Source organism: Vicugna pacos, chromosome 26 (genome assembly GCF_048564905.1).
Source record: "Vicugna pacos chromosome 26, VicPac4, whole genome shotgun sequence".
Lineage (NCBI taxonomy): Eukaryota > Metazoa > Chordata > Mammalia > Artiodactyla > Camelidae > Vicugna > Vicugna pacos.
Genome location: NC_133012.1, coordinates 1,837,286 through 1,859,782, shown reverse-complemented (window position 1 = coordinate 1,859,782; position 22,497 = coordinate 1,837,286). Strand labels below are relative to the sequence as shown.

Sequence of the window (22,497 nt, the reverse complement as noted above, 5' to 3'; positions counted from 1 at the left end):
CCGTTTGCTGGACTCCAGTCATATCTGGTTGAACTGGTTTATATCAGTGTTTCAGGACTGCTGCTTCTGAGGAACACAGTGTCTGTCCTGCTTCTGAACGTGCCCTTTTGTTTTGAGAGGTGGTCACCGTAAGCAAATTTGAAATATGTTTTATATTACTCATGTCTAATGTGCTTTGAAATATATCACTATTCATTTCTAGTACATTAAAAAAGTAAAAACAGTAGTAGAGCTTTTCTGGGATAGACAGTCCACATAATTTTTGAGAAACCTGTTTAATGATGCCTTTGGGACATATTTTTCTGCTAAGTCTGTAGACATTTGTTTGAATTCATCATGTTCAGTATAGCTAGGGCTGTGTTGCATTCTTTACGTGTGTGTAAACGTGGGCAGCTGCTCTGATGATAGATGTACTGAAAATTTTTCATAAGTGAAGATGGGTCAGAGCTCTGTGGAAAGATTAAAATTCTGATTAACTTGTCTCTAAAGGAGCTGGTCCAACTCAAGATTTGTATCTTTCATTTTTTTAGTTCACTCTCAGGACTAAATTTGTCAGATTGTGTCCATAATCCCTCAGATAGACATTTTTTAAAACTTGGAAAGTTTCTTTGCTCTTACTGATTTATTTATTTAGCCTTCTAAAGATACGCTCACCTCAGAAATTTTGCCTCCAGGAGACAAATCATGATTAAAAGTAAATGTTCTCTCTCACACGGAAGTATGTGTTTACCAGACCCATTAAATCTGACATTAAGAGAAAGCTTTGAACAGTCAAATTTGGAAAACAAAATGTATCTTTTGGATATTGGTAGAACGAAGAAAAAAATCCATTATAAGCTCTTTGTCTTATTAACCTGAGGCAAGATATTAATGAAAATCAAGAAAGTGACTGGAAACAAGGTACTCAAAATATGAATGTCTAAATGATGATAAGTAACAGTGATAATTAAGTGATTACTCAATATGACGGCTTTATCCTGAGCATTTCGTGAGTTAATTCATCTAATCTTCACCCTATGAAGTTGGTGTTATTATTATTATCACTATCCCTTTTTCCTGAGGAGGAAATGCACCTTAAATGTATTAGCCACAGCTGTAATGTAGAGTATCAGGACATCTGGTGGGACTCAAATCTGATTATACCAAACCAACTGTAGCACATTATTAAAAGCAGCATCCCTGAGAAAATGCGTTTAGGAAACATTTAAGTTCTATGTCTTTTGTGTGACCGGGGCAGCCTGCCACAGTGTAGTGTGAGTTTAGATGACTAGCGGTCTCGAGCTAGGGCCAGTGGGGTCTGAACATTTCTTTTACTTGGCCAATGCAGCATTTTTTTTGGTAAAATGAGTTGCACAAACTTACGCGTTTTCTGGTTGACCAGTTTCCGCAACGCCGTGTGGTGTCATGCCAGGCCTCCTCACGCATAATTGCTGCTTTCCTGGTCCCAGAGTCTTTTGAGGTTGCGCCCCACCTCCCCCACTCACACCTCCAATTGAGACTGAATAGTATGAGATGGGGCCAGACAGACGGACAAGACCAGGTGAAGAGCTGTATCTGTACTTTAGGTGGTGTCATCATGGCAAGAAGTGAACTGCTTGTCTAGTTTGTACTACCACAGCCTATGTAAGCCGAAGGACAAGAAATCAATTTTTTTCTTGCAAGAATTAAACATTCCTCAGGTACCTGAGACCACACACGTGTTAAACATAGCCTCTCTCCACTTAGGAGCTTACTTCTAGGTGCACCATACAGAGAGTGATTATAATCTAGAATGCACAGCACAGATGAAATACAGAATACTGTTAGCTAAGATACCACATAGAACATTCTGAACTGAGTGGGAGAAGAACAGTTGGGACCACGCTGACGTCCTCCCAGGTAACAGGACATCCAAAGGACAGTGGAATAGAAAAGAACCCAGAAGCAGCAGTGCCCACTGTTTATGGTAACTTGATTATATAGTATAGGAAGTAATTCAGATGATCAAGGACCACAGAAATGTTCAGTAAATGGTGCTGGGGTGGGGGGTGTGGTACGTGGGGGTGTGGTGTGTATGTGGTAGGTGGGTGGGTGGTGTGTGTGGAGGGGATGAGTGGATGTGTGTTATATGTGGGTCTGGGTGGACAGCATATAGAGGGGGGTATGTGGTTTGTGGGGCTATGATGTGTGTTTGTGTGTTTCCCACATCAGCCCCACTAAAAAATCAGTTTCACGTAGATTAAAGGTAAAAATTTGAGAGACAAAATCTAAAATTTTAGGTGAAAATGTGAAACCACACCTTAATGATCTTTGGTTAGAGAAGGATTTCCTAACATTTAGGGGAAAAAATGATAAAAGGGTATATTCATATATGATTACATTAATAGTTAAAGACTTACTTGATTAAAATTCTCTTTTAAAAAATTAAAAGACAATCTACAGATTGGGAGAAGATACTTTGTAGTATATTACTAATAAAGGATTAACATCCCTCCAAAAATAGACAACCCAATAGAAAAAACGGACAATGAGAACAGATGATTCACTGGAAAAGAAATTGTGGTGATCAATACATATATGAAGACGCACTCAGCCTCACCAGTAATCAGGGACGTTCAGAGTAAACACACAATGAGGTGTCATTTCACATGTCACATGGGCCAGAATTTGAAAGAGTGAATGTTGACAAGGATTTTAGAGCAACGAGCGCTCTTCCACGCGGTAAACCTGAGCATCAGTGGTGTCACCACAGTTGGCAATAGTCAGTAAAGTTGGAAATGCTTACACCTGTGTCTCAGTTCGTTCAATCCCAGGTGCATATCTACCATCTTACAAGAGGGAGAACATTGTAATAGCTCAAAATAAAACCACCGAAATGGCCCTTAGCCAATGGGTTTCCCATTCATATAATAGAAAACTGTTAACAGTGACAAAACAAGTGACTAAAGTTACAATTTTCAGCATGAGTGACTCCCACGAAAAGTAATGTTGAATGAAAAAAAAACAACTTGCAGAAGAATGTGCACATACAGTAACACCCTAAAGCAGGCAGTAAGGCACTGTTTTTAATAGGAAAACATTCACATATAGAAGTCATGAAATACAGAATAGTGGTCACCTCCGGCAGGGAGAACGCGCAGTCCGTGAGGAGTACCCAGCAACTCAACTCTACTGATAATTTTTTAAATTAGGTGATGGTGCATGTGTGTTCACTGTTGCTCTTGATAACCTTCCGATGTCTTAAGACTTTATCATAAAATTTTTAAAATATGAGAGAACACCTGATTGCATGGGAAATTTAGAAGCAGTTGGGGCTATTTTTCTTGAAGTCTCTGTAAGAAAAATAATTATTATAAAACCCCAAACCAAAAATTAGCAATCACCAGTGTAATATTTTAAAACTTGCACCATAATAATAGAATTTTGTTTGTTACATTAAGAAATATAAAAGATTTCATTATGGTTACACAGTAGAATGTAAATGTTGTCCACTTTGACCCTGTAAGAGAGTACAGATGACAGAATTTGGGGGGTAAAAGTAGAGCGGAGAGCCCAGGGAAAGCCCAAGCCCTTAGAGGAAGTTGAAAGGGGCTGCCTACTCCCCAGGAAACAGAAAATAATGCTGTCAGCATGCTCTTAAAGCTCCTGAGACAAACACTGGAGATGCAGGTAAAAAGCCATACAGATGTTAGAATGAAGTAGTTACAATTTGCTAGACCCTCATCTCTTGCAGTAACAAATCAATAGAGGATTTCACAGTCTATTATTACAGCACATCATTTAGGGATATGATGCAAATTAGCTACCCTGAGAAACAGCTCAAATGTTAAAAAGTGGTTTATTTAGGAAAATGGGATTGGAGGAGTTGGAAAGAAGCGAATCAAAGAAGGCAATTGTGTGGAGTTATCACTGTAATCATTTTGACATATTTTAATCACATTTGCAAGTACAGATTCTTCAGTGATTTTACCCACCTGAGGTTTGTTTCTAATTTGAAATATTGAAATGTTAATTGCTTTTTAACAGTGTGAGGACCATGTCTGCTTCATATTTTCAATCTCATTTTAAATACTTTGGATGTAAGGTAAGTCTTGAGAAGGTTAGGGGGGGTTCACTCCCTCTAGAGGGTTTACACAATTGCCTGGCAGTGAAAGATTTGAAAATTTAGTCCCGCATGTCAAATTCGAGAGAGGAGATGGTATTCTGAGTCACACATACTGAAAATAGAGTTTATAATGGTAATGCAGGCAGAATTCTTTGTTATTGTATAACATTGGGAACAGCGACACTATAATTAAGAGATAATAAAAGTGGAATGTTTTTTCCCCAGAAGACAGTGTCTCCTGTTAGAGAAGGACCCTTTGAGTCTAAGGCAAAGCAAAGCAGTTATTTTAAAACTGGGCTAAGGCCCCACCTCCTCGCCACTTTGCCTTCTGGGGCAACAGGGTGTGTCATGGAGTGCATGGCCATGAGGCTGAGGGGCCACCACTGAAGTCCTCGGGGAGGAGCTTGGTGGTAGTCTAGTTCTGGTGGCATTTTGACTGTGTTCACAGTTCTACATTTAGACTAAAAGAATGAGTTTAAGTGCTTAAGTTCCATTTTGATGGCTCATGTCTTTAATTTGAAATCCAGCCTTTCCTGCGGTAGAGGACAGTTGGTTAAAAGAGGCCACCCACCGTTCTCCTCAGAAGCAGTGCTTTTGACAAGGGCTGTGGAATAGAAACTAATCTTTTAGTACCAAAAAATCTGTTCAGAATCTGCATATTCCTTCCTAAAAGAGGAATGCAGTTTTCACTGCATCTGATTTTTAGAAATTATTCCATTTGTACTATTGACTCATTCTGTTTATATTTGCAGTGTAGTTAACATTTAGGAGAAAGAAGAAAATAATCTTCATGTCTATTATTTATTGTAGTGTATCAGATTCTCTAGCAATCTGATGAAAATTTGAAATTAGAAATACAATGTTGGTTTCCTAAAGGAAGTAATTTATGAACAAGATATAAATTTGATAGAAATTTATGAACAAGATACATCTGTGCCTTGATGCCTAACGGGCAGAACAGGTCCCAGAGCTTCTGAGATGCTCGAAGCTGGGTTATAATTCTCACATTTGGCTCAAATAAAATTTTCCATATTTTTCTTAAAAAAAAAGAAAAATTTCTGTACAAAAAATTTATCACTGGATAGTACAGAATTAAGAATCTGAGCTTTGAAACTAGATAGGTCATTGATTCTTTTTAAAAAGTTCTTTCAAACACCAGCTGTGTGTGGTCCAGTCTTCATGGGGAATAAGGAGAGGCGGGTGATATCCCTGAGTGGGTATCATTCGGCTGAGGGCTGAATTACAAAAGGGAGTCCATAAAATGTTTGGACGCGGCGAGCACGTGTAAGAGTGTTCCAGTGAGGCAGGCAGGTAATGCTAAAGCCTTAAGGTGAGAATGGGCACCTGCTAAGGTGCTTAGTACAGTGTCTGGCACCTAGAAAGGACCAAATTGTTATTGAGAGACCTAAAGGTTGTTATTTTAGGTACCAGAATGTTAGCATCACTCACCATCACCATCTCAGAAACAGCTTAATGGCCAACAAAAGATTTATTGAGTAAAATATGGTAAAGCAGTCATTTTTTAAATGACATATAAGTAGAAATGTTTAAAAGAAACATATATAATATCCCAATTGTGGGACAGATGTGTGCATGGTAAAAAGACTAGGAGGTTACATACCAAAATACTATCTCTAGTGGTTAGACTGGTGAGTTCAAATTTTTTCTATGTGTGGGTTTTTTTTTCTGTTATTTTTCCTTATTTTTTATTGATTTTTGCCATTGAGTTTGGACAATACAACTTATGTTATCGGGGAAAATCAATATTTAATGTTAAACATTTTTTATTCAAGCATAACGTTTATACAATGAAATACTTAAAGTCCTAATGAAGCATAATGTGGTCTAAAAATACAGAAAAATGTTTGCAAAATAATGCCAAGTGGAAAAACAAAAACATCATAGCATGATTACCAATAAAAAAATAATGACTGTTGGATAACAAAAAATCCAACCCTAAATTTGAAAGGCACAATTGGCTTTATTAAACAGTTGGTGAGATGGGCAGTGTCCCCACAAGCAGAGAGGAGCTGGGAGGGGCTGCAGAAAGTGGAAGGCTTTTACAGACAGGAGGGGAAGGGAAAGGAGAGGGAGGTGCCTCACCTTCCCCTGGGGCGTGGAGAGGCCTGTGTGGCAGATCTCCCCTCTGGCGCTGTCCAGAAACCTCCAGGCTCGCCGCTTCAGGCTGCATTTCTCAGGGAGGCTGTACTGCGATAGGTTCGGTATTCAGCCTTGCTCTGGTGAGGCGGGCTTAGCACGAGTGACTCCATTTGGGGCCTGTTGTCTCTCTTCTAAGATGAATTAGGATAAGATGGTGGGTATTACCCTTCCCCTTTGGAAGTTTGCTTCCTGGCTGCTGTGGTACTGTTCCTACCATAAATAAGTTGGGGGTGGGGGCTGCCTGAGGGGGGGATGGGTGTTTCACGCTGTTGTAGCAGTGCTGAAATTGGTGCAACGACCGCTTGTTGCAGTGCTCTTGGGAATGCAGTCCTGGTTGCCCTTGTGCAGAAAGGTGGGAGGGGGCAGCTCTTCAGAGCCCTGGACGTCTAAACAAATGGCAGAGGTTGGCCTGACCTGAACAAGCTAGGAGTCAAACGCGTGGTGGCGTCACTGCAGATGCAGTTCAGGGCCACGAGCTGTCTTCTGGCATCAATGTGAGCAGCCAGGTAGTAAGGGCCAGGAACCACGTTTCAGAAGGAGCTGGTGGTCTCTCCTGAAGCTCCTAAACTCGGGGAAGGGCAGGCCTTCCCTGAAAACAGACTGGGTCTGCAGGCTGCCCTTCCTTGCCACTAGGAGTTATTTTTTTTGGCCTGCACTAGCTTTTGCCCCAGGGGCATTTGAAAGGTGTCAGTGGGCTCTGGGCTCTTTTACAGTTACAGCAGCCTATTTGAATTCTATTTGTAGAAATGCATGCTCAGTGGAGTCTCTGACTCTGACGTTTCTTGGTCATAAGGGACCTGTGAAGTTGAAAAAACCTGATTTGGTGTCATTTAATGTGCCTACTTGTCTGATTCAGCAGTCACCTGCACTTCTCAGATGGGCTGTCATGATTTAACCTTACCTTTTATTTTAGGACTTTACTCTCTAAAGTTTTGTAATGAGTTCCGTAAATTGCTCAAGAAATTGTGAAAAACATTAGTATGTTTGATTTTCTTCGCGTTCAGTGTTCATACCTCTCACATATAATAAAGTTATTGAACGTTAGTAATATTTTGCTATTGTCCAGCTTTTTAAGATGGTTATTAAAAACAGCAAGTCTCCTCCAGCATCTTCCTTCGGTTTATAAGAATTATGAGCATGGTGATTATAGTTAATAACACTGTATTACATATTTGAAAGTTGCTAAGAGAGGTAGATCTTAAAAGTCCTCATCACAAGAAAAAAGGGGACCCTGGATGCGGCGACATTTGAGCAGAGATGTAATTGAAGTGAAGGTGCAAGTCATGAAGGTATCTGGGGAAAGAGCAGCTGGATAAAATGTGCGCTGTAGTTCATTTATCAAAACTAAAAACATTTATATGACTCTAGTATTTGTTTTCCTGAAAAAAAACTATGTATTCTGAATCATTTTTGTCTTTCTTGCTGCATACTTTTCCTGTAACCTTTAGCTCACGATGGTGTGCTCTTGTTGTGTTCTGCCCTCTTCTCTAATTTTAGCTCAAGTCTAAGTTTAAATTCTTCCTGTGCTCCTAGTAATGTTTACCAGTGAAACCATCTCCTAGCCGAGCAGAGGAAGATGTTTGTTCTAAGTTAGATTTGTACGTTTGTATGGCTTATTACGTGGGTAAAAATTTCTCCCTCAGCCTTCGTTCCTTTTCCCATTGTTCACTTTTATTTGCGTTCATGTTTGATGTCTCCAGTGTCAGGGAGGGGCTGGGACAAAGCAGAAACAATATATATGTTAATGAATGTGCTGCTCTCCATCCTCCCTCCGATTAAATTAAGGGTGAAAGTTTACCCCTTTTCTATTAAAAATTCATCAATAATGTCTGGGAGGGTTTATTCTCTAAGTATTGACTTTAACAAAGAAAAATTTGTGAATACATGAGTGGAATTTTGAAAGTAAGTCTTTGTGGTTTAGTCTAGAAGTTGGATGCATTTTCTTTTAGCAGACAATATCCCTAACTTAATTTTTAAAATACACTTTTAAAAGATTAATGTATATTAACTCATCTAATTTTTAGAATAACCCTTGAGGTAAGTACTATTTTATTATTGTTTTACGGAGAAAGTAAGTGAAGCATGGAGAGGCTGAGTGACTTGCCCAAGGTCACTCAGATAAAACCAGAATTTCAAACCAGGTGCTCTCTGTACAAAATACTGTGTTGGCTTTTGTCCACCAATCATCTTGATAAAGGACAATGGTGATCAGTGTTACAAGATTTCCATAACTGACATTCATGTTTTGATTCAGTGTCTTAGTCCAAATATACTGTAGAAGGTGATGGTCAAAAGAAAACCCTCCTTTTTTTTCCTTCAAAGTCCTACTGAAAACCTAATCCTCATTTAAAATCTTCTCTGATTTCTAAATCCTGCTCATTAGTAGAATTAATGACTTCCTACTCTCTTTACCTACTTGAAACCCTCCTTGTGATTTTTTAGGTTCGTGCCAAGCTTCATCTGGTTATTACAGCTTAGCACATTGTACTAAGTTTCACTGTTAATGTGAGCTCGTTATGTGGACTCCTTAGGGGTAGGGTCTGTGTCCCAGTGATCCTTAGGTAACAACGTTGTCAAGTAATTATGGTATGGGTAGCATCATTTTATAGGTTTATAAGCAGAGATGTTAGGCAACTTGTCCAAAATCAGAGAAATGGTAGACATCAGGTGTGAATAAAATCTTAAGTTTTCTGACTCTCGGTTCAGAGTACTTTCTGCCATTCTAGAAAGATCGATTTGGGGTAAGAATCTTGATTACTTCTTAACGGGGTAGAACCACATCCAGAGTGAACATCAGCCCGCCAGGCGACACCTTGGATAGTGAATTCTTCCGTTTTTCTCTTGTGTTTCACTTCTGTTCTCTACTAATAATATAAGCCTATTTCTATTATAAAAAGAAAGAAATACTTTCTAGGGAAAAACAATAGTTATAGGTTGTACTTCTGGTTCCTTTAAGGCTGCCCCAGTTTTTCCTTTCATAAAATAGAGTTGACTGCTTGTAGCAACTCCCAGTCGTAAAGAGAAATATAAAGATTAACTGATTTTTTTAAAATGTATAAATTACCTTAAATGTTTCAAAGATAAATGATTTAGAAATATGACAGTCATAGTACTATTTTATTTCTATCACTCTATTATAAACCTGGGGGTAATTCTCACCATCAGTTGATTAATATTGTGTGACTTACCTCCCAGGGGTGACTTCTGTTATTCGCAGCTTGGGTTCCATTGCTTTAAGCTGTAATCTGTAAGGTGAGTTACTCGGTTAAGATTTAATAGTATTTCGTATGGTGGTGCCTAAGGATATTTTGTGAAAAGACATTAGGGATAAATATACAAGGATTACCCTTAACTTCACGTAATGATTTGTAGGGCTGTTATCCGTGAATTTATCTAAATTCATGTACACTAATCACTGAAAGCCATCTCCCCCCAACCTGGGGTGTACCTGAAACTGCCTCAGCGATGTAGACCTTAAGAGCTTGCTTCCTACCGAGGTGACATCTCTTCATCTTGTAAGAGAGCTACTTTAAGAATTTTGCCCCGTTTTCAGATACTGTCACTTGGGAAGTAAACCTCTAGAATGCATTGTGCCTTTTACAAACCTCATACAGATACGTCCCAGCTGTGCTAGTGTAAAGGGCTTTTGCTGAGCACGTCTCTGTTTCCAAGTTGAGCAGAGTGTCAGGCTTATTTTGGAATGCCCTCATTGGTGTCGCATTACATTTTAAATGTCTTTCTCCACTAACGTAGGCAAATTGAAGGTGTTTTACACAGGTCCTCACATCCGCACATTTCCGTTTCCTCGCCTGGCAGGGACTGCATGGTTAGCCTTCAGGACATAACTCGAAAATTCTTTCTCATTAGTGTGGATATGGCTTACAGATTTTCTGCACCCTTTGGGGGGAAAATTATATTCTTGCCATTTTACTGGGGCGGTGGAAGAATGTTTTTCAAGCCAACAGACAGGGGAGAAAGGTTAGTGGATTAAAGAGAAAATAGACACTGCCCGTACTATGTCTTTCTGTGCTTTTTAAGTCTTTCTGATATGAAACTTGAAGAAAAGGAAAAAGGAGATGATCAGGGGACCCAGAGTAAGGAGTGGTCAAAAACAGGACAAGATTTTGACGGAAATAGAAGCAATTGGAACAGTAGGATCTTAAACCCAATCTGTTCCCAGCTCGGTTCAGAAGAAATTAAAGTTGGAGCGTATAACATGCAAATAAAAACCTTTGCATAAAGCTGTCTAAGCTTTTGGCGGATTGAAAACATAAATAACTTTATCTTCTGGCATATATCCATCATTACTCTTTACTATTTCACAGCTCAGGAATATTTTATACCTTCCTCTTTATGGAAGAAGAGTGACAGCCTGTGCTTTCACTCTCGCTAATGCAAGTATTTTTTAAAGATGAGTGGTAATCACTGAAGCCAAAATATTGTTCATTGTACTTTATATTTCCAAGAAGATGTCTTCAAATGTATAATAAAGATGAGATCAGAAAATTATAAGAACTGGTTTAGAATATTGAAGATTTAATGATCGTTCCCCTATCACTCATGTTTGGAACAACTGCCAAATTCTCTTTTGCAGAAATATGTACTGTGTGTGTGTGTGTGTGTAAAATGTGGAATGATCACAGAAGCCTGTTGACTTTTTTGCTTCTTATTTTAACCTACCGTGCATGGGGCCCAGCCCCCAGCCAGGACTGACAGTGGGAGAGTGAGTGCTGGTTGAGCTGCACCGACTGTCATGGGTGTCCCTTCGTCCCGCTTGGCCACTGTTTTTCCTGATAAGTCAGAGTCCATGCTGAATCAGCTCGTAAATAATTTGAATATCATCCCTATGTCTCAGAGTTCGCCAAGTCATTGTCCCTGAATCTGACTTAACTAGTCTTTCTTAACAAGCCAGACTAAAAATGACCAGACCAGTGCAACAGGGAGCCAAGTACTGCAGGTCAGTGGGCTCTCAGATTCCACGTTCGCAAAATGGAGATTATAAGAGTGACTCCCTTGACCATGGCAAAGGATTGTCACCTGCAGAGTTTCCCCTTAATGTACCCATAGAACATGTTTCCTCCTCTCAGTTGCCCTGGATGGTAACTCTGAAATCCATACATAGGCAGCCCCCTTGGTAGTGACTCCACCTCTCAGAACTGCAAGCATAGTTAACAAGGGAGACGTCAGTGTGGAATAGAGCGGTGATACTAACTGAAAGGGTTGTTCGGATCAAACAGAACGTTGTAATGCTCGCCCAGTGCTCAGATCATGGCAGTGTCAGTGCTCTGTTAACACTGCTGCCTCCCTCTTCCCTTCCATTTCTCTATCTTAATTTAGTGTGCACCTCTGTCCATATTTTGGCCTTTTGCTCGCACAGGGACAATTGTAATAGCCTTCCTTACTTCTTTCCTTGTTCTGGTTTCTCTCATCCTGTCCTCAGCTCCTATCTCCTATATCCTATTTCAGATGAATCCTAGATTATAAAATTTGTGAATAATTTTTTTGAAAAAAGAAAAAATAACTGGAGAGTCTATTTTTGGCAATATGATGGCCTACAGATTCCAAAACTCGTACATTATAAAACATCTAAAAGTGATTAAAATATTTTTAACACTTTTTAAATGAATTTGTGAGCCTATAACTAAGAAAAGGAAATAAGTACAAATCTAAGGAGGTGAGCTAGGCCTGGGCTGCTGAGTCCTCAGGGCTCCTGGGGCTCTGGGTGCCCAGGGAGTGCTGGAGGTAAGACCACACACAACTTTAGCACGGAGGACAGGAAGGCAGAGTGTGAAGGAGCAGCAGGGACCCCTGAGGAGTGGAGTGAGAAGTTAGAGGCTCAGAGGTTTCAGTAGAGGAGACAACAGAGAGTCAGTGTTCAATCATATAATGAAACACAGGAAGCCCAGAGCGGGAGAAATGTAAAGAAACCTACACCTGGACGTAACATGAAGTCCTATAAGGAAAAGGAATCGTCAACCTAGAATTTTTAATGAAATAAAGACATTTTACATAAAAAATAGAAAAAGATTTTCCACCAAAAGACCCTTGCTAAAGGAACATCTAAGTATAGATTTCAAGAAGCAGTTGAAAATGGCCTCCAAGAACGACCCGAGGTGCAGAAGTAACAAATGAAGGTAATACTAAACGTGAGGGTAAATCTCAGCAGACAGTGGCAGTTTTTAGGAAATGTCTATTTCAGTAGTAAACAAAACTAAAGTAATAGACACCCTTATCATGTAAGGTTGGAGGCAGATAATAAGAATTAAAATATGCCAAGGTGCTAGTATTTTTAAGAAGGAACACAGTCTTTGGACTCTGATTATGCACGTTTAAAAATGGCCATGAAAGCACAGTCTGTTGCACAGAATTATCTTTTGATCAAGTTCAGCGAACACCTTTCACAGTAGGCACCCAGGTATTTGTTAAAGGACACCTACCTACCAACTCCCTACGACCATTTAATTAGAGCCTTTCAGTGGGATACACTGGGTTTCGAATCAGTAATCTCACTCATTCTCCCCGCCACGTTCATTATGTACCTACAGTTACAACTCTTCCCCAGTCTTCTGTAGTTGATAATGTGTGTGCTGTGATAGCAGGTTTAACTCATTCTGCGGGTGTCATTATGAGGAGCACTGCTCTTCGTTCACTGGGGTTCAAGCCCTTGTGTTTCACATGATGAGCCTCACCAAGGGCACAAAAGCCGTAGCAGCACTGCGTGTGTGTGTGTCTGTGTGTGGCTTTAAAATCAGGGCAGTTGAGGCTGCCTCGAGGAGGCCGTCCCAGCCTATTCCCAGCACAAGGGTCCCTTTCTTCCTGAAATTCCACTCATTTGCGCTCACTCTGTCCCCTCTGAAAAATGGCTGTAATAATAGTACCGTATTTTTTAGCACTCTGGTGTAGGTTAAATGGTGTGGGTTAAATAGCTAAGGTATAAATGACCAAAAGTAAGATTAAGTTTTAAACTAATGTGGGAGCTGAAAAAGTAGAGCATGGAATACAGGGTTAATGCTCACTGACTCAGCCTTAGTCACCCATGGATGACTTTAAATCATAGTTCAGTTGGAGAGATCTTTGGGATCTGTTCTTGTAGACCTAGGGTGGTAACGATAAAGAGCTGTTAAAAGTTTTTGTGAACCTATACCTGAATTTGTTACTAAATTGGTCAACCAGACCTGTGCCAGGGTCCTCGCCTGGGCTGAGACCCCTTATCTCAACCAGGGAGGATCTTTTTCAGCTCGGATTTGCACAGCCAGTAATGAAGCCAGTGCTGAGACTGGAACAGCACCAGCTTTATTCAATGGCCAAAGAATGGAGAAGTGGGAACTTGGTTCACATATCAACTTCCCAGCCCCGTCCAGGTGGAGACACCATATATATGTATATGAGGGTCAAGGTAAACGGGAGGGAATTGAACAGAGAGGGAGGGATATTCATGAATAGAGGTGTGGTTTGAGTTCGGAACTGATGCAACTATCCTTTTCAGTCCTTATATGGTCTTGTCTAGTTGTTGTCGTGGCAACTGTCAGCTGTGCTGGTGGATGTGTCATCTAGCATGCTGAGGTATTACGAAGAGCGTGTAATGAGACTCAAGGTCCACTGGAAGTCAGATCTTCCACCATCTTGGGCTGAGTTAGTTCTAACCAGTTCTTGTTTTCTTTGTTTTGTTTTGTTTTGTTTTTTCTCTTTGCAGCTTCCTCCTGAAACTTAGGAGTAATTGGTTTCCCTTCAGGGGAGAGGCAGGGGTATGATTCCGGGGCAGTAGCTTTGGTAACAGATTCATAGGTAGATTTCTACTTGAAAGGCAGAAAAATAGATTTGTAGATCTTTGACTTGAAGGAATCTCAAGATGCCACTGAACTAGTTTTAGGGCTTTGGGGAAAGCCTTTCAAATCCAGGACCCGCGTTCCTCCTATGGAAAACAGAAGCACTTCTCAAAGTTCCTTTCTAGCATTAGCCAGTGCTTCGCCTTAAGTTATGCGAATTATCCACATTGCAAAGTGAAGCAGCTGAAGTCCTGAGAGGCTCAGGGACTAGTCAGGAGTTACCGAGCTAGGGTTGGTGGGTGAGAGGAAAGGTCTGAGAAAAGGGCTGATGAAACAGCTGCTTCTCAGTTAGGTGCCTCTACCACACAGGCTGCCTCTGGCCCTGCTCTGTAGCAGCTCCTGCAGCCCGAGGGCACTTGTGCGTGCACTGTTCTCACGTGGACTGTATCAGAACTTGGCATCTATTGAGCAATACAGTCAGCATTTATTTTGTACGCACACATGCGCACACACACAGAATGATCTATGGCTTTCTTTATAGTAGCCAAGCTTTTTTCTTTATAAAGAAGATTACGGTATTCTTTTTTTTGGATCATTTATTTTTGAGTGCACACTTTTCAACCTGACATGGGGAAACAGATGGGATGATTTTTTCATTTCCCCTGGAAACCTGCAGAGCGGATGTTTTGAGTCCTTTTTTTGCCGGGTGAATAGCTCAGTATGGTCTTGGCAGGAGCACCTGTGTCTGTAGGTGGCTAGTCACCTAGTTTCCAAGCCTAAGGATTCTTCAGTCTTCAGTCAAAGGAAATTTAAAGGACTTGCTTGAGAATAATGCACTTACTAATTTAATCAGGCATTCACATTAAAGACAGCCTAAAGGCAGCCAAATAGTTATGAAAGAATAGTAATAAATGGCCTTTCCTACATATTTGGTAGACATGTTTAGAAAAATGGCACTTAAGTAATAACATTTTCTGGTTACAGATTTTAACTTTATTACAATAAATAGTAAACTGTTTTGCTAACCTGTGCCTTTGCTTTAGGACAATCTATAAAAGTTTATATAGGTCAATAGAAATATTCTACTTTATGCTCCAGGAAAATATAAATAAAAGAAATGTAAGGACTTGTGAAAGAAAATTCACTTGGAGAATTTTTATCAAGGTGCCTGATGTCTGCCTTGCATTGAGCCAGGTTCTGTGAATTCTAGAGATGATGGGTGCCTGTTCTCAGGTCATTCACAGTCTACTGAAAGAGACAGTTAGACAAAACAGTTCTGTCACAGTTTGGCAAGATCTGCAGCAGAGGTATCACAGGTTGCCATAGGGATAGTAATATGTAAAGTTACAATCTGGCTGCTGGATGTGTAGGAGAAAGGCCAAAAGGAGTCCTTTTATATTCTGAGACTTTTTTCTTACGACTTGTGGAAACTTTGACGAAGCCGTTAAGGCTCTGTGAGCCCGTGGATTAATGTGTATTTCCAGTATGTTTTTAAGTCATTGCTACTGGAGTGCAGACCACAGAGCCAGGCTTCCGGGGTTCACGTAACTGCTTCTCCCCTTCCTACTTATATGGCCATGAGCAGAGTACTTCTCTGGGCTTCAATTTTATACAAAGACCAGAGTAGTAGTACCTACCTCACAAGATTATTGTGAGGATTATATGAGACAATAATGGAAAACATTTTTAGAATACTGCTTGTTACATAGTAAGTCTCACGAAAATTTTAGTTCTCATTGTTACCAGATTTGGTAGCTAATGAACAAGGAACACTGAAGCACAGTCACCATATTGGCCTCTTACATCCTCTTTTTAAAATGTGAACTTCCACCAAATAAAAATTTTTTTTTTTCCTTTCCAGCTCCAAGAGGAAAACGAGGATGGAAAACCTTCTATGCTGTACTAAAGGGAACAGTCCTTTACTTGCAAAAGGTAAAAATAAATCAGTTAAAAGTGAAGCCTACAAAACTTTGTGCAGGGATAGACAAGTCGTCCAGAAAAAATTCACCTTGTACAGAGAGGCCAGATACCCCAAAGGCTGTTTAAGTGATGTCTAAATTCTGTTTTTAGATTTGATTTGGTTCTGGTGAAAAAAATTATTTTGGAAATTATATATATGTGTGTGTGTGTGTATATATATATATATATATATATATAAAACATTTTATAAATATAAAGTATTATATATGTTTGTGTGATCAGAGGAAATGGGTTAGCTGTGTTCTACTTACATTCAATTAGAAAATTTGAATATAAATTGATAAATTCGACTTCATATGGTCTATGCAGATTGCAGTAGCACTTGTTTTGATGGGCATTTACATTATAGACTAGTTACAGCCCTCATTTATTTAGTTATGTAAGAATATATCTTCATTTACCTATTTATCTTCATGTAGATCCTCCCTAACTCTGGAAACACGTTTTCATTCAAGTCCTGAGGCACTGGCATTTAACAGTGCAGATGTATTCCAGTTACCTGGGTGGGAGTTTGACCAGACTGTGTCCTGTCAGGATTCTTTCTTCCAGGCCCCAAATCTGGAAATCAGTTTGGGATCAAGTTTATATGCTCTGACCTTTGAAGAATAGTGCCTGAAGCCTTCCACCTCCCTAGCTCTGTGTGAGTGGAGGTGGGAAAAATGTGTGTTAACTGAAATGAGGTACACACACCACTTCCCAGAGCCTTACGGGATTCTAGCTTCCACTGTGAAGGGGGAAATTTGGAATTACGGCTGATATGAGGCCAGGCAGTAACAACACTGCCCTCCATGGTGGCTGTTAGCAAAATGTTTTTTCTTTTTAATTGTGATAAAAAAAAAAAAAAAACATGTAACGTGAGATCTACCCTCAGTAAAATTTTAAGAGCATAGTACATTGTTACTAATTTTGTAAGCATAGTGTTGTACAGTAGACCTATAGAAATTTTCCATCTTGCATGACAAATAACACCCAATGAACAGCAAGTCTCCCGTTTTCCCCTTTCCCCAGCCCCTGGCAACCATCATTCTACTTGTTTCTTTGGGTTTGACCCTCTTAGATTCTTCATGTAAGTGGCATCAAGTAGTATTTGTCCTTCTGTAACTGGCTGATTTCACTTAACATGATGTCCTCAGAGTTCATCCATGTTGTGATATATGACAGGATTTTCTTCTTCTTTATGACTGAGTAATATTCCATTGTTTACTTCATTTTCTTTATCCATTCATTTATCCAACAGACATTTATTTATTTCCACCTCTTGGCTATTGTGAATAATGCTGCAGTGAACATGGGAATGCAGCTATTTCTCTGATGTCCTGATTTCAGTTCCCATGGATAGGAATAACCCAGAAGTGGAATTGCTGGATCATATGGTGGATCTACTTTAAACTTTTTGAAGAACCTCCATACTGTTTTCCATAGTGGCTGAGCCATTTTAAATTTCTACCAACAATGCACAGGAGTTCCAGTTTTTCCACATGCATGTCAACACTTTTTATTTTCTGGGTTAAGTATGCAAAGTATTTTAATGGCCATTCTGACAGGTATGAGATGATACTTCATTGTGGTTTTGATTTACGTTTTCCTGATCATTAGTGATGTTGAGCATCTTTTTATATTTCTGTTGACTGTATTTGTGTTGTCTGTGGATAAATGTTTAGTCAAAATCTTTGCCCATTTTTTAATCAGGTTATTTGGTTTTGTTTGCTATTGAGTTATAGGAATTCCTTACATATTTTGAATATTAACCCCTTATCATATATATGGTTTTCAGATATTTTCTCCCATTCTGCAGTTAGCCTTTCCACTCTCTTGATTATTTCCTTTGCTGGGCAGAAACATTTTAGTTTTATGTAATCCCATTTCTCTATTTTTGCTTTTGTTGCCTGTTGATTTGGAGTCATATCCAAGAAATCATTGCCAATGTCAATGTCAAGAAACTTTTTCCTCTCTGCTTCCTTCTACGAGATTCATAGTTTCAAGTGTTAGATTTAAGTCTTTAACCCATGGCGAGTTGAGTTTTGTGTATGGTATAAGATAAGGATGAACTTGCATTCTTTTTCATATGGGTACCCAGTTTTCCTAGTACAATTTGTTAAAGAGATTATCTTTTCTCCATTGTGTGCTTTTGATACCCTGTGGAAGATCAGTTTGATACAATTATTTTTGGTCTCTCTATTCTGTTACATTGGTCTATATGTATACCTTTATGCCAATACCATATTTTTTGGTTACTATAGCTTTGTAATATGTTTTAAAATCAGGAAGTGTGAAGCCTTTAACTTTATTTTTCTTTTTCAAGATTATTTTGGGTATTTGGGATCCTTTGTAGTTCCATATGAATTTTAAGGTGAATTTTTGTATTTCTGCAAAAACCACCATTGGGATTTTTGATAGAGATTATGTTGAATCTGTGGATGGGTTTGGATAATATGGACAAGTCTTTCAATTCATGAACATGAGATGTCTTCCCATTTATTTGTGTCTAATATCTTTCAGTGGTGTTTTTTATTTTTCACTGTGTAAATTTTTTACTTCCTTTATTGTTTTCCCAAAGTATTTATTGTTTTGATGCTGTTGTAAATGGGATTGTTTTCTTAATTTCCTTTTCAGATTGTTCATTGCTAGTATGTGGAAATGCAACTAATTTTTGCATGATGATTTTATATCCTGCAAATTTGCTGAACTTATTTCTTAGTTCTAATAGTTCTTTTGTGGAATCTTTATAGTTTTCTATATATAAGGTCATGGCGTCTGTGAACAAAGATAATTTTACTTTTTCCTTTCCAATTTGGATGCCTTTTATTTCTTTTTCTTTTCTGATTGCTTGGCTAGGACTTCAGTACTATGTTGAATAGAAGTGGCAAGAGTGGGCATTCTTGTCTTGTTTCTTTTCTTAGAGGAAAAGTCTTCAGTTTTTCACCCTGAAGTATGGTGTTAGCTGTGGACTTTTTATCTATGGCCTTTATTATAGTGAAGTAGTTTCCTTTTTATTCCTAGTTTGTTAAGTGTTTTTATTGTGTGAAAGGGTGTTGAATTTTTATTAAATGCTTTTTCTGCATCCATTGAGACAATCATGTGGTTTGTAAGCTTTGTTATTGTGTTAATGTGATTTATCACACAGTTGAGTTTCATATGTTGAAGCATCCTTGCATCCCAGGGGTAAATCCCACTTGGTCGTGGTGTGTGCTCCTTTTATTGTATGATGTTGGATTTTGGTTTGCTGGTATTTTCTGGAGGATTTTTACATCTCTGTTCATCAGAGATACTGGCCTATAGTTTTCTTTTCTTGTAGTTTTGGGGGGGGTTGTTATCAGGTTAATTCTGGCCTTGTAAAATGATTTTACAAGTATTCTCTCCTCTTGAATATTTTGGAAGGATTTGAGAAGGACTGTTAATTCTTTAAGAATTTAGCAGAATTTACTTGTGAAGCCACGTGATCCTTGACTTTTCTTTATCGGGAGGTTTCTGATTGCTGACTTAACCTACATGCTAGTTATAGGTCTGTTTCTGTCCATGATTCAGTTTTGGCAGATTGTGTGTTTCAAGCAATTCATCCATTTCTTCTAGGTTGTGCAATTCATTGGTGTGTGATTGTTCATAGCTCTTTCTTACGATCTTTCTATTTCTCTAACATTAGTTGTAATATCTCTTCTTTCATATCTGATTTATTTATTTGAATCTTCACTCTGTTTCTCTTAGTAATCTAGCTAAAGGACTGTCAGTTTTATTGATCTTTTCAGAAAATCAATTCTTAATTTCATTGATTATTTTCTTACTATTTTTCTGGTCTCTATTTCATTTATTTCTGCACTAGTCTTTTGTTTTCAGGGAAATACATTTTATTTGAACTGCTGGCGTTTTGAAATTTTACTCTTTTCTTCCATTGCAAATAGGGTTTTAAGACAACTTTGTAAAAATAATCACCCTTTTGAAGTATGATAGTAAAATTAGTGTTTTCACATCTAAGACATTATTACCTGAAAATCAGTCAAACATTACTGCTATTTAAAATTTTTTTATTCTAGCACATAAAAATAGGCTTTTGTTTTTAGGAGAAATTATCTCAAATCTTTCTTTAAAAATATAGTTCTATGTTTAGCAAAAATATGGCATCTTGATCAGTATCTGAGCTTGCGTCTTCAGAATTCTCATATTGTTGATGCAAAATGTTTATTATTTTTCTTATTGTCATGCTGATATGAACCATTTATGTATGTAAAGTCCACTTGCTAACAAGGGCCACGTTGAAGCTATGTTAACTCCCTAATGATTGGATATGTGTCCTAGCATTTGACACCAACATTCTACAGAAGGATCTCTGAGCAACTTTGACAGATACTGGTTACTATTCTGACTTTCTTTTGAGAGTCTTCTCCTATTTATTATTTTTCTTTTTTTGAGTTGTATCTAAGTATAACTGACCTATAGCACTATGTTAATTCCTAGTACACAACAGTGACTCGATATTTTATATATTACAAAATAAACACCACAATAAGTCTAGTTGCAACCTGTCCCCATTTAAAGTTACTACCTTACTATTGACTGTATTCTACATGCTGTATATTTGATCCTCATGACTCATTTATTTGGTAACTGAAAGTGTGTACCTCTTAATCCCCCCACCTATCTCATTCATCCCTTCACCCTCCTCTCCTCTGGCAGCTTCTGGTTTGCACTCTGTAACTGTGATGCTGTTTCTGTTTTGTTATGTTTGTTTTGGTTTTTAGATTGTACATGTAAGTGAGATCATGTGGTATTTGTCTTTCTCTGACTTGTTTAATTTAGCATAATACCCTTTGGGTCCATTCATGTTGTCACAAATGACAAGATTTCATTCCTTTTTCTGGCTGAGTTAATATTGTTATATATATATATAAACCACATCTTATCCAGTCATCTGAGGGTGGACACTTAGGTGGCTTCCATGTCATGGCTCTTGGAAATAAAGCTGCAGTGAACATAGGGGTGCATAAGTATTTTCAAATTAGCATTTTCATTTTCTTTAGAAGAATGCCCAGAAGTGGAATTGCTGGATCTTATGGTAGTTCTGTTTTTAAAATTTCTAGAAAAGTCTATACGTTTTCCACAGTGGCTGAACCAATCTACATTCCTACCAGCAGTGCACAAGGGTTCCCATCGTCACATCCTTCCTAGCACTTTGTTTGTTGTCTTCTGAATTGTAGCCATTCTGACAGGTGTGAGATGATATCATTGGTTTTGATTTGCATTTCCCTGATCATTAGTGATGCTTAGTATCTTTCATGCATTTGTATGTCTTCTTTGGAAAAATGTCTATTCAAGTCCTCTGCCCATATTTCAATCAAGTTGTTTTGATGTTGAGTTATATGGGTTCTTTGCATATGTTGGATATTAACCCTTTATCAGATGAATTGTTTGCAGAAATCTTCTCCTGTTTCATTAACTGCCTTTTTATTTTACTGATTGTTTCCTTCATCATGCAAAAACTTTTTAGTTTGATGTAGTCCCATTTGTTTACTTTTGCTTTTGTTTCCCTTGCCTGAGGAGATATATCCCCCAAAATATTGCTAAGACCAAAGTGAAAGAACATATTGCCTGTGTTTTCTTCTAGGAGTTTTATGGTTTCAGGTCTTATATTCAAGTCTTTAACCCATTTTGAGTTTTCTGTATGGTGTAAGAAAGTAGTCCAGTTTAATTCTTTTGAACGTAGCCGTCAGTTTTCCCAGCATTTATTGAAGAAGCTTTTTTATTGCCATTGTAGATTCTTGCCACCTTTGTCCTAGACTAATTGACTGTATAAACATGGGTTTATTTCTTGGCTGTCTATGCTGTTCTTTTGATCTCTGTGTCTTCTTTAATGCCAGTACCATACTATTTTGATTATTGTAGCTTTGTAGTATAGTTGTGAAATCAGGGAGTGTGATGCCTTCAGCTTTCTTCTTCTTTCTCAAGGTTATTTTGGCTATTAGGGGGCCTTTTGTATTTTTATACAGATTTTATAATTTTTTATTTAGTAATGTGAAAAATACCCTTCATAGTTTGATATGGATTGCATTGGGTCTATAAATTACCTTGGGTAATCTGTTCATTTTAACAATATTAATTCCTCCAATCCATGAGCATAGTATATCTTTCCATTTGTATCATCTTCAGTTTCCTTTATCAGTGTTACAGTTTTTCAAGTCCATCTTTGAATAGGTTTAGTCCTAAGTAGGTTATTCCTTTTGATGTAATTGTTAATGGGATTGTTTTCTCAATATCTCCTTTTATTAGTTTGTTGTTAGTGTAGAGAAACACAACAGATTTATGTATGTTAATTTTGTATCCTGCAACTGTACTGAATTCATTTATTCTAATAGTTTTTGTTGGCATCTTTAGGATTTTCTAAATATAGTATCATGTTACCTGCAAACTGAGTTTTACTTCTTTGTTTCCAATTTGGATGCCTTTTATTTATTTTTCTTGTCTGATTACTGTGACTAGCACTTGCAGTACTGTGTTGAATGTAAGTGGCAAGAATGG

At 38.3% G+C, this 22,497-nt stretch overlaps 1 protein-coding gene across 11 annotated transcripts in view; it reads left to right on the top strand.

Annotated features, from left to right (window-relative positions):
• Nucleotides 1-22,497, top strand: part of PSD3 (pleckstrin and Sec7 domain containing 3) — a 398,292-nt gene that overhangs the window by 309,491 nt on the left and 66,304 nt on the right. For all 11 annotated transcript variants that reach the window (XR_012064351.1, XR_012064354.1, XR_012064353.1 and 8 more), the window contains one exon: nucleotides 15,872-15,942. Coding sequence is in view for 8 of the 11 variants with exons in the window: in XM_072950169.1 (XP_072806270.1) it covers nucleotides 15,872-15,942 (71 nt within the window). In the remaining 3 variants the exon portion in view is untranslated. The remainder of the gene's footprint in view (nucleotides 1-15,871; nucleotides 15,943-22,497) is intronic.